This window comes from Lutjanus erythropterus, chromosome 23, assembly GCF_056507025.1.
Source record: "Lutjanus erythropterus isolate fLutEry1 chromosome 23, fLutEry1.hap2, whole genome shotgun sequence".
NCBI classification, from domain to species: Eukaryota; Metazoa; Chordata; class Actinopteri; order Lutjaniformes; family Lutjanidae; genus Lutjanus; species Lutjanus erythropterus.
In genome coordinates this window covers 23,279,456-23,296,808 of record NC_139339.1, presented here as the reverse complement: position 1 = coordinate 23,296,808, position 17,353 = coordinate 23,279,456, and the positions used below count along the sequence as shown (strand labels likewise).

Here is a 17,353-nt window from a genome sequence, read left to right as displayed (position 1 = left end):
TTGAGTTATTGCATCTAACAACCATCTATGCACATCAAGTGCACATTTATAAACAGTCTTATCTTTGATCTTAGGTGTGATTAACAGGGTTTCCGGAATAATTATTTCTACCATTAGAATCTGTGGAAGTTGGCACCAGAGCAGCATGTATACTGGCAGTGTTTTAATGACAGGTTTCATTGAGGCAATTGTCGTTTCTCTCCCACCCACACCACCCATCTAAATTTGTAATGCCATTTAACAACAAAAATCTTGACGGGATCTTTTGAGATAAAATGTCATTAAATGTGAATATGCATATCTCTATTTAGTTGCCTGGATTTTTGGCCTTACAGTAGAGGAAGGCAGTCGTTTGAATCACACTGCTTCACTGTATGTGCTTCTTGGCAGTTTCCAACTCTAGCCAGCCTAATAGAGCTCGAAGCCACAGAGGCAGGGAGTAAAACACATGGCCTTTAACTTCCACCTCCTGTCATGGTGTCAGAACATTACTTGACCCGCTGTTCACACTAACATTGCCTGAGCCACCAGGCCTGCCAGCCTACAGCTGTGCGCCACGCGGAACAAGCTGCGATTCCACGTTGAAACTGTCCTGCCTTGTTAAAATTGGGGCAGGAGATTGGTGCAACAGCTGGGTAAATGCCAGATACTACCACTTGGCTGAGCAATTGACGGACCACGGTGCTGCTGACTGCCTGCTGCTTTGAAAAGCAATAAGGGAGGGTACACATCTGGCCAATCAGAGCTGCATACAGACGGCTGTGCAGTCACAAAGTGTCATAGAAAATGTGGAGGAAGGGATACAGCAGTAGTCTAGGTGAGTTTGTTTCTAGACCGCATTTTGCTTTAGGATACCGAGTACTATCGGGACAGAACTCCCTGAGTTGACTCACCATTTCCAGGCTCACACTCCTCCAAATCTTCGTCATCACTAGGACACTCAGCTGATGCTACCAAGAGGTCATCCGCATTCTGGAAAGAACAGAGACAGAAAGCAGAGGAGATAAAGTCAGGACAAATTTTATTGTTGCAGAGGATACACTGAAGAGGATTAAGAGCGTCTGGAAGACACAGTGAAGGTCTTTGGCTTAACGCACGCACAAACTAATGCAACCAGTAGGGAAAAACTTAACCAAGGCTGCTCTGTGGTTACAGCACGATTTATTGTTGAGCAGTTTGTTAGTAGTACCACATTTACTGAAAGTATGGAGGTGGATGTGCTTTATGGGTGGCACCCATGTGTATTTATGTAAGCAGAGATGTGAAGTTTGAGGGAAGTCAAAGTAAAACAAGCTCTTTCTGAACAAACATCAACCAGTCAAAGAGATGTATCCCGTCTAAAACATCCTCCGTCGTGTGGGCACAAACGTCAGACACTGGAGGCACTATTGCACAACCGACTAGGATTTGCCCCGTTAGTTTGAGGACTATCGTTTTGAAGCCTTGAGTCTGGCATTAACAGCATGTGCAGTGCCGACGAGAGTGTGAAGCTGGTGGGTGACATACTGAGACTTGTTTCAATAACTTGTAATGGGGACTTGTCTGGCCACAAAGTGTCTTGTATTACAGCTAAAGAGTACTGCCTACGGGAGGCTCCACTGAAAACCATAAAACACAATGGTGGCTGCCTGCTTGCAGTTTTTCTCATATTACAACAAAACAGTCATTAAAATATATTTCTGAAAACAATTTCCACTCTGCCTCTTTTCAGTTTCATCTGAGTTTCAGGAGGTTCATTGGAAACCAGAAACCCTTGTCGAAATCTTTCTCATATTACAGCTGAACAGCACACTAAACAATGTTTCTAAAAAGATTTTAAGTGAGAAATAGGCAATGGCAGCTGCATTGCTGTAATCTTACTCATCTTACAGTTAACAGTACACCCAATTGTTTCTGACAACATTTTAGGTGAGAAACAGGCAATGCAGTAACATGACCTTGATTCAAATTTGATCAGCACTGCCTAGTTTGGCAATTTGACCTGAGTTTCGTGAGGAAACCGGAAACAATGCAGGCCACCTGGTCGCAATCTTTTCATGACTCTGTGAAGGTTCTTTCTCCTATTACAACTAAACATTATGTTAAAATATTTTAAGAGGATAAACCTAGAGAAATAGATTTAGACAGATTTGATCAATACTGTCTAGTTTGACAGTTTTGTCTGTTGGGAACTGGAAACACAATGATGGACACTCTTTCATACTGTAGCTAAACAGTCTCTTAATTATGTTTCTGAAAACAATTTTGGGAAGAAATAGGTCATGTAGAAACAGAATGTTAATCCATGTGATCAATATTGTCTAGTTTGACAGTTTGATCTGAGTTTTGTGAGCTCTGTGTGTTGTACTGGACAGACTCACAAAGAATGACTTGTCAAACACAAAGTTGCCACGCCTGAAAGCATTGCCTGCTTTATCATCTATTTTACTCTAAATGGGACCATCATTTACTAAATGAACATCATGCTGTATTGAAGAAGACTTGCCTATTGATTGAGAGCTTAAAGTCATTAGGAAACTGTTTACTGAGGTCATAAATCAAGTGAGACGTAGGCTCATTTTTCAGTAAGAACAATCTCAAGCTTTTTTTTGCAACCAGTGGAGTCGCCCCCTGCTGGCCATTTGAAGGAGTGCAGGTTTAAGGCACTTCTGCATTGCCTTTCACTTTTCAGACTTGGAAGCTCTGTCCACCATTTAGTATACGGTCTGTGTACACAACTGCCGTTTGATTTGCGCTTTTTTTATATACCGCGAGTCTGTTTGTTGACCCAGCCTGTTGACATTTCTCTGACATTTGAACTCTGTGATGAAGCAGACTGCAGACATGAAGCCTGTTAGTGCAGAGTTCAGTACAGCAGGTACAGCAGCGGGGTCTCCAGCTGAAAACAAATGAAATCTGACAAGGTGGTTCCAATTTAGCAGCTAGGGTTTGTCCTCACTACTGCATGACTCACACAGCTGTGAGTCTAGACACCGAGACCCCACCCCCACTCCTCCTCTCTTCTCAGCCTCTGGTTGTTATTCAAGATGGGGTCATCTGATAGAAAATGGGGGGGCTTTTATCAGTATAATTGATTCTAGTGCCACACTGCTGCACAGCATTTTCTCTGTGTTATTAATGCACAGCCCGGGTTTAATCATTTATTAATTACATTGTGAGTTTGATTGTGTGTTCATGTCACCTGGCTCTGTCAAACGGGCCTAATGATCCCCCTTCAGTCTCCCAGCAACATCTCCATCATACATGCAGTCACATTTCTATTCCATCCATGCATTCAGCTGCTTCAATCTCCCTAACCCCACATAAAACAGCACATAATGAATCATTTAAAATGTGCACTTCTTTAAATTAAGCAACCGGGGCATCAATAAATGCCCAGGGCAGACTGCGTTTGTGGCCATAAATGAAAAAAATGTTTCAATAATCCAGCGTCTTGCTGACTGTCAAATGGCTCTTTCAGCCTCCCGCAGCTATCACAGTTGTAATTTAGTGCAACATCTGTGACACACTTGTAAACCCCATTTCACCCCCACAAACAGCCAAACAGCCCACACCATCAGCGCCAAGTGTAATTTATTGGGTGGAAAATTGTGACATGAGGCCCACTAACCCAGTGTACCGAAAACTACTGGAGGAGCAGCGGTTTGAACCGGTCAGAACTTTTCCTCATCACTTTAGTCCACAAGGACACAACTTCGAACCGCCTTGCATCCATCCAGACAAATCAGAGTGAGCTCGCACACACGTGGGAGCCCTCTCCTTCACTTAGGACAGCAGCAGCACGGACGTAGCTGGTGATCTTAGTTTTATAACACCCTGACATAAAATTTGGGTCAGAGCGAGACAAGCGATGACTCCGTCTGTTTCATGGAAACCCACAGTATCGAGGGGTGAAGGGGAGAAAAAAAACTCAGAACCCCGCGCACACACACATCAAAAGGTAGATCTTTTATTCTAAGCATCAAAGCGCATTATTCTAGTCTGATCAAAGCTACAGCACGGCGGGTAGCTCTGAGCTGTTGGAGAAATTGAAATTTGGGTTTCCGCTCGCTTGCTTTCTGCCACCCTGGTCCTGTCTCCTGCCTCCGCTGTGTCTTGGTGGGTGCTTGGGATATTCATTAGAGCGCCGTACTACTTCCTGTTAGCTCTGCCCAGTGTATTTATGATGTTATTACTATGTTTGCTTTACCACAAACACCACAGGCTCCATGGGATGGATTATGAACTACTGAAAGGACTACACACATTACACATATATGAGTGGTCGACCGATATGGGCTTTTTGATGGTTGATGCCAATATTTAGACAGCAGGGAGGCAGATGGCTGATATATCAGAACAAAGAAAAATCATGTATAAGTCCATTATTCCATGCACATTACAATCTACATGGTTATCTTAGCCAGTAACATTTTATTTTCAGTAGATAAAGCTACAGACTGTGCAAAGACTGTCACATTACAATTCAGTATTAACTTGATCATCATATCAAAGTGGAAAACCAAACTAACACGAGGTAGAGTTTCACCAAACATACCTGCAGCCAAACTGCATCAGCTTGCGTCAAGCCAAATAATGGGTTTTACTTAAAGGCACTATATGTAGGATTTTACATTGGTAATTTTACTTTGGTGCTACCCTGGTTGCAAACCCCTGAATCACTGTCCATCTTCATAGAGATAGTTAGTAGTTGTAAAACATGGCAAACTCTTATCTGTATCTAGCTGCACTATGGCAGCGTCTGCATGGGCTTCTGAAAATAAAGTTGACATGATGTAAACTACAGACACTACTGATAAGTTGGGGCCAACTATTGCTATATAAAAACAAACAAAAAAAAAAAGACAGAGCTGGGTAATATTCAGAAAAAAATTCAGTTTATGAGATTTATTATTCTTTGAGATTAAAGTGGTAGATTTATTAGGAAAAAAACTCAGATATTTTCTAAGATTAAAGCAATAAATTTACAAGAAAAAAACATGAGGAAGTAGTGTTTTTTTCTGTCAAGGCCAGGAGAACTTATGACAATTCACAGCTATTTAAGACAGCTTTAAAGTACAGCAGACAGCAGCAATGAACACCAATACACTGTGACACATAACTAAATTTATATCTATAGCTGGGTGATATTTCTGGATATTTCTTGCTCAACTGCACCTTGGTAGTTGTAGTTAACATCAACCCCTATCTGCCCTTTTATTTCATATGAAAAGGCTTAAACTTGCAACTTTTTATCAAAGAACTTTAATGGAAAATGACCATTTGCCCTGCTGTGTTTAAGTGTTCCTCAACACTTTAGCTACTGTAAAAAACTTACCATCATAGTGACGCATAATAAACCTTTTTCACAGCAGCCACTTTGACATGAAATAGTAAACACAGTTGTTATCAATGGTACTAATCAAGGTTCTAGTCCATTCAGGTCCAACAGTGTCAGGGTTCAGCTATTGTGCATGTTGGCTCACTGGAAAGGCTAAATGGAACAGGACCTTAATCAGTATCATTAGGAGCAATTCCCTGTCAAATTTGTGTGTGTTTTTATTATCTGTGATTTTGATTGAGTTGTATATGAGTTGGAGTTTGAGTATGCAATGTGCTTTTCCTCACCTGTTCAGCTACGATACACACCAGCGCTCATATTAAATACCCTGCTTTCTTCTATTTACTGCAAACTACTGCCACAAACATAAAAACAAGCAGCAACACTTCCTGCACACCACAGGCTTTTTCCCAGGACAGATACACCAGACGCAGAGTGTTCAGAAGAGCAAATATAAAAGATATCATACGCTGTCTGCTGCCTCTCAGCTGTTCAAAATCAATGTAATCCTCAACCTTTCATGACTCTTTGCTTAATTTTACTCGACTGCGACTGTGTCTTCAATGTACAATTTTAGAACAGTTCTTCTTCTCCCTTCTTTCCTAGAGACATGTTTGATTTTCTCTCTTTGTCGAGGGGGAGCAGACGAGCTTGCCAGGCCTTCAACACCTCCTCGCAAATAAGAACAAATTCTAGAATAAAAAACCTCTAGTCTCGCTGGGACCATCTGTATGAATGATCAGGCCTCTGTTAGCCAACTATACGCCCCAATGAGGCTTTTATGTTTTTGTGCGCACAGCAAAATATTACCCCTTTGATCATTAAAATGTGTGGATGAGTGACTCATTGGTAATGTCTATTCATTCTCTCACACATATCCTTAATGCTATTTTGGGCTATTGTGACGATACACTACGTTCTGCTAGGTACATAATAATAATAAAGAAGAAGCTGTTAAAATGTGTGTACACTAGCTGAAAAATAGATTCTCAGCAATAAAAAGCACTCTAAAGGTGGGACTCTGCTTTTTTACGACCCGACATAAACGTCAGTCAGCGAACGCAGCGCACATTAAGGCTTGTAACAGTGGAGGAGCAGAGTCCTTTGCTATCCTAAAGTGGTTCCAGATAATTTATCAGACAGGGCCGTCTACGGCTGCCAATTTCCCACCACAGGCCGCTGCCGTACGAGCTCGTTATGTGCTGAACACAGAAGAATGTTTCCGCCAAGAAGTCTGGAGGCCGGAGATATGATATTGAACTGAGTGGATGGTTCCATGTGACATCTCAGAGTTGGGTTCCATTGATCTCATGTTTAGAGAGAGGACGCAGAAACACTAAACCACAGTCCGTTCATCTAAATAAGTCACGCCAACTGGGCACGCCGGAGACAAGCTTTTGCTGCACTGTAAAAATAAACTATTTCGTCAAACTAAAAATGCTGGCGTCCAGGCTCCCTTAGTTTTAAGTTGAATGAATTTGAAAATACAAGTTGAGATAATTTTGCAGTGTTTCAAATCAACTTTTCTAGTCAAATAAAAGTTTGCATCATATATTTTCTCTACTATAAAAAAACTACAAATCAAACTACAAATCAAAGGGTCTCAGGAGAGTTCTAACTCTCAAACAATGCATGCTGGGAAGTCTGATAATGTGCTGATCACGTTTCTTTAAAAACTTGATATAATGAGTTGATTGAACTCTGTACAGTACATTCATTCAACTCAAACTCAATTCAACTTTCAAGTCAAAAGACTGGACCGGAAAGGAAGACCCCACAGCTGTAGCATTGTTGTTTCAACTTAGCATTTTTCCTTGATCACGGTAATTTTATGATTTATTTCAGTAAATGTATTACAGGTATCTCTGTACAGTATATTCGTTAAACTCACTTCAAGTCAACAGACCTAAAGTTGGAAGAACTCATGTTTATTAGTTCTGAAATAAATACTAGAAACTTTATGTATAATTAACTTGAATAAATAAAACTTGCATATTTACATTAATGTAATGAGAAAAGACTGTTTGGTTCCACTAAATTCCTGTTTGATTTTTACAGTGTGACCCTTACATCCAAAAACAACCTCACTATCTTGTACCTACATGGCAGCCTCAACACACCTGAGAGAAAGTGCTTTGGGTGAACATTTGTGAACACGGCCACCTTCATATCTGTTGTCAGCTGGCATCAGAGTGCTGCTTTGATGCGGCTGCGGAGGCTTCATTAAGTGACTTTTTTTCTAAACGTACAAGAGGAACAACAAATAAACAAGATGCAAAAGCAACATTCCAGTTTTCTTTGAACCGGCTGCTTTAGCGATACAAAGTGGCACGAATTGCGCACTCGTGCCACCAACAGCTTCACCTTGACTAAGCTCTAATTGGCGCTGCTGCGTTTATTCAAAATGAGACAGATAGGACTTTCAAAGGATGGAATCTGCTCAGGTTTGAGATGATGATAAAAGGACAAAGACTGAGCTGGTCTAAATATATTCTCAATCTGCTGATCAGGGTTGTCAGGGACGAGCGTGAGTGGCTTGCTGACTGATCTCGGATAAGCTTCTGTGGACATGAATAGCACTAATGAACACACCTGAATAAGAGAAATGCACCAGTAATTGGCACCTTGCCTTTGTGTTTCTTGGCTGCGACATCATAAAAGTATGTTGGACGGTTGATGTTGAAAGTATGAAATGGACAGCTTTTAAAGAGGACGGCTTTCAAGTACATATTGCAGTACAAAGTGATTACAGTAACATGGAAACAGCTGATATAATGTACATCCAGCAAAGAAATCTCTTCCAGTGATGACCTCCAGTGTTTAAGATTTATAGAGATTTATTGGCAGAATATAGAGTGTAATATTCATACGTACGTTTTGATTAGTGTATAATCACCTGAAAATAACAATCATGTTTTCATCACCTTGGAATGAGCCCTTTATCTCTCTGAAGGACATGATGTTGCACTGCCATATTTCTGTGAGGGTTGGTTTGGTTTTTATGGCTTTGCTGATCCAGTATATGGGTTTAAACTGGTTTGATTTTGCACAGCCTGACTGAACTGGCATTTCTCATTATGAGATGTTTTAGTGAGTTATAAATTAAAAGGAAGTAGCTGCCAGAAACAGCAACACTTTCACTGAGTTCAATGCAGGAGCCAAAAAGTCATTAATTATTTATTAACTTATTTTCACAGCCACTATAGGTTCTCCTATATGCTTGGAGGGGGAGGGTGACACGATGTGTAAGCTCACTGCTAGATGCCCCTAAATCCTACATACTGGTCCTTTGGGGTGTAAAGAGTAACTTTCCATTAAAGTATACTATGAACTGAAATGTGGTTATTTGATAAAAAAGTTGCAAGTATAAACTTGTATAAATAAAATAAAAGATTAGGATTAACTAGGACTCCCAAGGTGCATTTTGTCAAGAAATGTCCTATCACACAGCTTAAAATTCAGTTACGTGGACAATAAGCACAATTATGCTTTTTAGCTTTTTAAGTTTTGCGGTCAAAATAGGTTCTTCTACATGTTTGGAAGGGGAGGGTGAGAAGAGGTGTTTATCTATAGGCTCACTGCTAGATACCACTAAATCCTACACAGTGGTCCAAGGTTTTTTGCACAACACACAGCTTGTAACTAACACTATTGGATGTGAACTAGAGCATATTCCCCCTGGAACACATGGAACCTGTTATTAGGTCTTTCTATGAGAGTCGTAGAGCGCTGAAGGACCCGCCTCTTCCATCTTTCAGTATGTGGGCACCAGCGCTTCCCTACTGTTTGCTAATTGTTGCCTACCATGATAGTGATGGCTACCCTCAGCACATGCAGATAATCATCAGACCATAAATCATAACCTTTCACATGCGTGTGTGGGACAGCCATAAATATACGGTTATCGCACCCTCAGTTGTTGTTGTGCTGCTGCAGGGTTTCCTTTTCATTTTGTTCTTCCCCTCCTCCGGCCTTTGTTGATCTGTCTGGATGTGCTGTGCTGTAATTTCCATCATACCACGTCTGGGGTTTAGTCAGCCATATCTTCTTAGAGCAAATCAAAATTGCAGCGTTGATTGGTCTAATAGGACTAGCCATACAAAGCTGCTATGTGACTCCCACTCAGGCTGAGGGCTGTTTGAACATCTGAATGTGGCTGAGGGCTAAAAATGGGAAGCTCGCATAAAAAAACACAGTGCTGTGCTGAGGACGTGACTGTTTGACCTTGCAGCTGATGTATGATTTCTTTTGAAATGCACCTCAACACGTTCGAGGCGGGCCATCTGGTTACTTGGCAATGCTGTTTAATCTTTCAAATATTGTTTTCAGCACTTTGAGATTTTAGAGGAACTTTAGAAAGCCAATTAAAAGTAACTGGCAATGTTCCATCACAATGCACAGCACCGAAATATCTCCCCGGCTCATTGACTCAAACACCGGCATTCCTTTAGCTTCTCAGCATGAGTCATGTACACAGGCTTTAGTCACAAACTCAAGTGGTGGAATGTAATTAAGTACAGTTACTGAAGCACTGTACAAATCTGAGGTACGTGTACTTTACTCGACTATTTCCATTTTATGCAACTTTATACTTTTCCTCCACTACACTGTAAAAGAAAAGTTGAGAAAAATTATAATTTCAAGGCAACTGCCTTAAGTATATTTTTGAGTTTTGAATCGAAACTCAGACTTAAATAAAATAAATACAGTTTTGCCAACCTGCAATCTTTGTTGAGATAATTTACTTTTCATCTTTGGATAAACTGGAATCTCGGAGTTTGAAACGGCCTAAAAACTGTATTTCAAAAATTGTTCACAATGAGCTGTGAACCTGATTTGTCATTATTTAGGTGCTTGAAAATCAAATGGTTGCAACTGAAACTATTCAGTTATTACCCATCATTCACTTCAATTTCAATGAGTTTACCGAACAGTCTTTTGAAATGCAATTTTTTAAAGTTTCTAAAACTCGAAGATTCAGTAAATGATCTTAGCAAAAAAAAAAAAAAAGCATTACTTAGTAAAAGTTTTTCAGAACTCAAGAGTTTCTGTCAGGCTCAAAAGTCAAAGATCTATTTATTTTAGTTGCCTTGAAATTTTTTGCCTTGAAGTTTTCTCAACTTTTTTAATTTTACAGCGTATGTCTCAGAGACAAATATTGTATTTTTTATTCCACTACATTTGTCTGATAGCTTTGGTTACTGGTTCCTTTTTAGATTAAGGTTTTCAGTCCAGCTGAAATGATTAGACATTTCGTGGTTCCAACTTCTCAAATGTGAGGATTATTTGAATAATTTTAATCTATTTTTGATCATTTTATACAAAACAAATGTGTAAACCTATATTCAGAATTTTTACAAATCAAAAATCATTTAATTAATTGGGAAAATAATCCAATAAATCCATTAAAAATGAATCATTAGTTGCAGTCCTGTAGGAAATAGTTTAAAATGAGCTCCACCTCGAGCTCCACATTTTTACAGTATTTCTACAGTGTAATATCCATACTATTACGTAAGTTCTGGATCCAAAACTTCCTCCACTCACGACTGCTCACTCACCTGTGTGACACTGTCCCTCATGGTGGGCGAGCGCTGTTTGCGGGTGGTGGTTGTTGCCATAGTGGTGGTTGTCTCCATGATTGTGGTGGACATATCGGCCAGCGGGGTGGTGGAGGTGGTGTCGGTGGTGAGCACCGAGGGCACGTCGCCTACCAGCCGCAGGTTGCCCTGGGTCTGGACGTTGGGGTCGCCCTCGGCTGCCAGTTTGAGCACCTGCAGGCCGTTGTAGTACAGGCCTGAGATCTGCCCCTGGAAGTGGCGTCCCTTCTCTCCACCACCGCCGATTTTGATGAACGCCTGGCTGTTGAAGATGGTCAGTTGGCGACCTGATGCATGAAGAAATGACGAAGAGGAGAGAGGAAGTGGAGGTAAGAGAAGAAAGAAAGAAAGGGCAAAGAATACAAATAAGTCTCTGGATGAGCTTGCACATGATACACAGGCACAGTGAGAAACGGGGATAGAGGGACTGTTACAATCACATGGGGTTTCCTCGGCAACACTTTAGGGAGATTGCACCCTGGTTTTCTGCAGGTGACGCCATTACGGGGCTGGGCACGCGCCACTTTCTTCGAAAGGCAGCTCGAATGTGGCAGTCAAATAAATTGCAGGGGCAGTTGCGGCTTGACCCTGAGACTGAAGGTTCACAGTGAAATGCATCTCATTTGCCCAGAGATGGAATATATTAGAACAATGCTGGGTCTGTGTCATTGACCTCCAATGCACCTGAGCTGCACAATGATAAAGTACCTCTGCCAGTGGGAAAAAGTGTCGGGCCACTCTGCCATCCAGAGGAGGAAAATAAGATCCTCATTGGAAGGAAATGTTTAATTCAGCAGGGGCCGTCCCTCTCCGTGGTCATTACCATTCATCTGGATGGATAGATGGATGAAGGGAGGAGAGGGTCGACCATTTAACCAGGGTCCAATACTAATGTGTTACCAGGACTTGTGGTGAGGGGGTTCAAGTGGGGGTTGGTCTGACAGGTGTAGTTTTTCTCCATGCTTTTTCTCCAGCTGATGTCAGTTTTGGTTTATTTATACTTTTTTCCACTGAATATTTGCATCCAAGCTCTCCTCTGGGACATCAGAGCGTACCTCTTGGACTGACGTAAACTTTGACCCCTATTATGAGTCATATGATGGAAGCTGGAGAGTGGAGGGAGGGTGAGGAAGGATGTGGGTTAAAAACAGACCGAATGAGGTAATTACTTAGAGGAGAGGGCCGGGAGAAGCCAAAGACATTTTTTTATGGATAAATCAATCGCTGTAAGGAAAGAGGGAGTGTGTTTGTTTGTGAAAGAGATACTACACTAATGCGTGCATCTGCAAAATATAGACTCCCCAGAGAGGGTATGCTACGGACCCCTGAAACGAGAGACCCCTCTCGCCTGATGGGAGTGTGTGTTTCTGTATGTGTGGATATGTGTTCATTCTTATCCCAGCTTGACGCATACAGACGCTGCTTTGCCACGCCCCTCATACTGGTGCACAAGGTACCCTCTAGCAGATGGTTTGGGTTAAGGTAAGTACATGACATTACATATGTCATGTGACATTAGTAGAGTTGTTACAATAGCAAATTTTTAAACTCTGATACAATACTGTCATTAAAAATACAATACTTGATACCTCTTCTGATACCATAGAGAGCCTTTATGCGTGCATATGGAGTCAGATGAACTCAGAACTCACAAATTGGCACACGGTGCTGTTACAGAAAAAGTCACTCAACACTGTCTGGTTTTACTCCAAGCAGGACAATAAAGACTGAAATGAACTGAGGTCTTGAATGAGAACTCTGATCTTTTTTATAGCTTGAGTACCTCCGATACTATCTATCTAAGTACTGACAGATATTGTTTAGTCTCCAACATGTGGTATTGAAAAAGTATTGTATCGATAGTATCAACACTTTTGACAACCTTAGATGTTATTGAAGCAAGTTACATGATGAAAGCCACATTATCAAAATTAAATTATGCACCTTAAAAATTTTAACATTTTGGTTTTCACATGGGGCATGAAACCCTGGTCTCCTGGGGGAAACTCCTGCGTTCTTTTGACCACCTTCTCCATATGTAGACTACACTGACAGCCAGGTGCATCTCATGCAGCTGCTGACTGTTACTTTCTGCATCCGTATGTGTTGTGGAAGGTTGTGACAAAATCTTCAGTATTTGACAATTTGGGAATGAGACCAAACTGCCAGATTACATAGGTATGAAAGACTATGGCTGCTCCTCAGTGCGTATGTTCGCATTTCATGCATATGTCCTTTGCAGACACTGGTTTCTCTGTGTGTAATTGTGACGAATTAATCCTCAGAATGTCTTCTGAATGTTGTTATTGTTTTCTCTGTGGGATTGCAAGCCAGCGAGGACAGGATGGAGACACTGGGGACAGGTCCTGGGTCTCATTTGTTTTCAATTAAGAGAGCTGAGAGGGTAGTTCATCACTGTAATTATGATTTACTCTCTGTCTATATGGGCGCGCTCGTACCGACATATGTGTACCACCCTGGTGGGTGGGACTATCAGACAAATAATGTCTATTATTGCACATGCACATGTGTGTATGTGTGTGTGTGTGTGTGGGGGGGGGGGGGGGGGGGGGGGGGATTAACACCACATGTTCAGTATATGTGTATGAGTAAGTTATTCTCTCGAAGTGCTGCAGAGATAAATCTATTCCACTGAGATGGGCCATTACATGTGTCATCCCATTATCAGATCATTAGGCCCGTCAGGGGCCCACAAGGGACCCAACTCCAACTTCATAATGATGAGACTTAATGTCTGGCATATGCACTGTTGACATAATAGCTAAGTCTCACTCTATTATCACTATCATCGCTAGGCATGTTTGCTGTGGGGGTGACAGGAGAGACAGTAGGGATGTACTGAGCCTTTTTTTCTCCAGTTCCAATCTGAAACTATACTGATACCAGCACTGTTGTTTTTTTAATGTTTATTTATTTACTTATGTATTTATTATTATTATCATCATCAATAGTAGTAGTACTAAGATTACATGAGGTTGAAACTGAACTTTAGCTGGTGTAATTATGTCCTTTATCCATTATGGGATGCTGTTGGACTCTGGCTTGTGACACTGACATGTGCAGATGGCCCTCTTTTGCATAATTTCCCATGGTGCTGTGCAGAGGGTTTAAGATTGCTATTTCATGTTCCAAAATGCAAATGTTACTGTTTGTAATGTGCGTGTCAAGCATTTGTAATGTGTCAACATTGGGCCTTGATACAGATAGTGGATTAGATCGTCCCATTTATAAGGGACAGGTTGTAAAATTGTGGACATCAGCAAGGAGAATACAGGAGAATAACCATGCTTACACAGAGAACCTTGAAACACAGTCAAGAAATGCACATGAACAGTCTCATCCCACCTTACAGTCCCCCGTATCACTCTTCCAGTGTCCTTGACAAGAGGACACACATACCCACATGTCAGCCCAGAGGGTCTCCCATTTCAAGCAGCCCCAGTCGGCCCACACTCTTCAGTGCAGGGTGATGGAGTGCGGAGAAGTTGAGGGCTCACATCATCATCTATTTTCCCTGAATGCTATCACTCCTCTTGGTTTACAGAACAGCTCAAGTTCCTCTAAAAACGCCTGACTCCCCATGTGTGCAAGCAGCAAGTCAGAAGATGATCTGTGCAGACAGGACAGTTTACTCCGGAGGAGTTAAGTGCATCGGTGTCACAGTTACACTCTGAGCCAGTGACACAGTCATAAGTAAGCCATATTGACAAGCAGCTTACGATTATAATGCAGAGTAAGGGGATTAGTTATACCTCTGAAAATCAGCGCACACACACCGGCGTCGGGTGACGTATTTCTGAAAGTTACCAAGCATCCATTGGGTGACCTATATAATCCTGCGTGTGACGATGTCCTCCTTAATCTAAAAAAAAGTCCCAGGAGGGTGAGCTTGTGGCGGCAATTTCTGCATTCATCCCAATCCGAGAGAGAAAGAGACAGAGCGAAAAAAGACGAAAGGTGCCCTCTAGACTAGATGAAGGGGAATCAGTGTTTGTTTTTTGAGCTGTCTGCTCGGGATGAGACTCTAACAGGGCCTGATGAAGTTATTGTTTCAGGGTCTGCCAGGTCAAATCAAAAGTGACATGCGGTTTTAGAGCCAATTTTGGCGGCAGGCATGAGTGAGGGGGGTGGCGTGGAGGAAGGGGAAAAGAAGCCTTCACATGACAAGCAATCACAGCACTTAATATGACAGAGCTGGATGAGAGTGTGTGTGTGTGTGTGTGTGTGTGTGTGTATAATAACTTATGAAATGTGTCAGTGAAATGACCTTTATGTGTGTGATAGTTGGCCTTTTCAAGTAGTGTGTATTTGCCCAACATTTATTTACATACGCCTTTCCCTTTGTGTGTGTTCCTGCGGAGCACAGGGTTTGCACACTGATGAGGGTCTGTTGGAGCAGTTTGGTGGGATTGGGTGGCTGCTGCCTCACCCCTCTCCCCAGGGCTGTTAAGGTGATAGGCATTTAATGGGCAGAAGCTTTGGATGGGAGAGGGTGGGCGATGGTGGTGGGTGGCAGGCGGCCAGCCTCTCATTATAACAGGCTTCCATTGCTGTACACAATGCCTTAATTAACTGCAATGCAGAGACTGTGATGGTCATGCTGGAGCCTGCAGATGCTGAGCTTGATAAATCTAGCCTTTTATCCATTGATCTATCTGTCTAAATACATATTAGAGTGAAGTGACATGAACAAAAAAACCCTTCCCAACTTTTTGTTTACGCCCTGCAAGGAATAAAAGCACCAATTGCAAAGGCTGCCAAAGGCTGTCTGAGAACTTAGTTAAATGTTAACATTAGCATGCTAATATGCTCACAATGGTGTGCTATCATGCCAGTGATTGGGTTTAAAAATGTTTACTATGTTTACAACGTCATGTCAGTGTGTTAGCATGCTAACATTTGTGCTAAAGTAAAAGTCGAGGATGCCCAAAGTTAATACATTCATCCTGAGGAAAACATGAATGTCAGTACAAAATTTTAAGCCTGTCCATAATAATAATTGTTGAGATATTTCAGTCTGAACTGAAATGTTGGACAGCCCAATGATGCCATCCTTATAGCCACGCTGCTGGCATTGCTGAAAATGCAGTTTGGCCTTTGTCTTGATATTGTTCTGATAACAGGCAGGGTTAAAAAACATTAACCGTTCAGACTCCCACGTGTTCACCTCATAACTTGAGATGGAGCCTCATCAACAAACATAAACTCAGCATTCAGATCAGTATGCAGAGGCTGTTTTTTAATCTATCCCTATCTTAGATGCAACTTGCTCCAGTATTAGGCATTACAGTATTATTATTTTGACCAATAATAAATTAGTTTGTAACCTGAAAAGTTCTCAGCTGGGACCAAAAATAGACATTTTCTTTAACAGAACTGGTTCAAGAACCAGAGCTAATTTGGTGGAAAAGTGCCTCATGAGATCACCAGAGACATCCATCCATCCAACCATCCATCTATCTGTCCTCAGAGATGAGCCTGTCAGAGGTTAGGGATGTTAGTTATTTTCTTCTTCTACATCTGTACATCCCCCACCCTCCTCTGTCAGTCCCTGTTGCATTTAAATCCATATAGTATGTTCTCTTAAAATCCTCAGGGGAATACTGAATGCACAAAGTAGCACACAGTGCTCCTCAAATTTGTCACAACAAAGTGGAGTAAAAATAGCTCTGGGTAATGAAGGGATATGCATAGGAACGTGCTGGAAGCTGACAGTAAAGGAACATAAAGACGTGGCGGGGCAGCCTGAAGAAGACTGAGCAGTCAAACGTGTCTTGGACTTACAGTCATGTGAATCCCAGGGCTAAGTTTTTAGTGGAGATGGGTGAGGATTGTCTTTTTCTGCCTTCCTTGACTAGAAACTGTGCTTTAGAGACGCTGCAGCTTGCTAAATCTCTGCTCCTGTCCTACAGCCTGGAAATACAAAGCATCCTGGCTTGGAGCTGTACACTCTTCGCTGCTTAAATAGGGCATCTGGGTAAAAGAAGGCGGGCACGACTATTTCTAAAGGCATTATCATCCGCAATCACACCCGCCTTTGGTTGGATCACCCGGGGGGCTTAGTGGCTGATAGCCTAGCGGGCGTCGTGGAGGAGTGAGGAGCGCTCCGACTTCGATTTCCTCGCCGAATCATCGCGGTAATGACCCCTGCGTGTCAGAGCATCTTGTGCGGCTTGGGGGAAAGCGTTTATTTTTACATTTATAATGCACAGCAGAATGCAGGGTGCAGCGCTCTGCCCCTCCCCCCATCTCTGTAGTTGACAGGTAATCAATAAGACGGAAGATGTGGGCTCCCTCCTACTGTACATCTCACACTGGCCTGTCATTGTCTCATGAGACTTTCCTCAGCAGCGTCCCAGCAGAGAAGATGTACCTGTAATTGGAACTGACTGCAACTTTAGCAATAAAGTTT

At 41.9% G+C, this 17,353-nt stretch overlaps 1 protein-coding gene across 6 annotated transcripts in view; it reads right to left on the bottom strand.

The window, feature by feature from the left end:
* The window catches only part of nrxn2b (neurexin 2b), an 884,227-nt gene that overhangs the window by 17,605 nt on the left and 849,269 nt on the right, over positions 1 to 17,353 (bottom strand). For all 6 annotated transcript variants that reach the window (XM_084712252.1, XM_084712251.1, XM_084712247.1 and 3 more), the window contains 2 exons: positions 10,882 to 11,207; positions 894 to 972 (listed from right to left, as the gene is read on the bottom strand). In XM_084712252.1, coding sequence (XP_084568378.1) covers positions 894 to 972; positions 10,882 to 11,207 — 405 coding nt within the window. The remainder of the gene's footprint in view (positions 1 to 893; positions 973 to 10,881; positions 11,208 to 17,353) is intronic.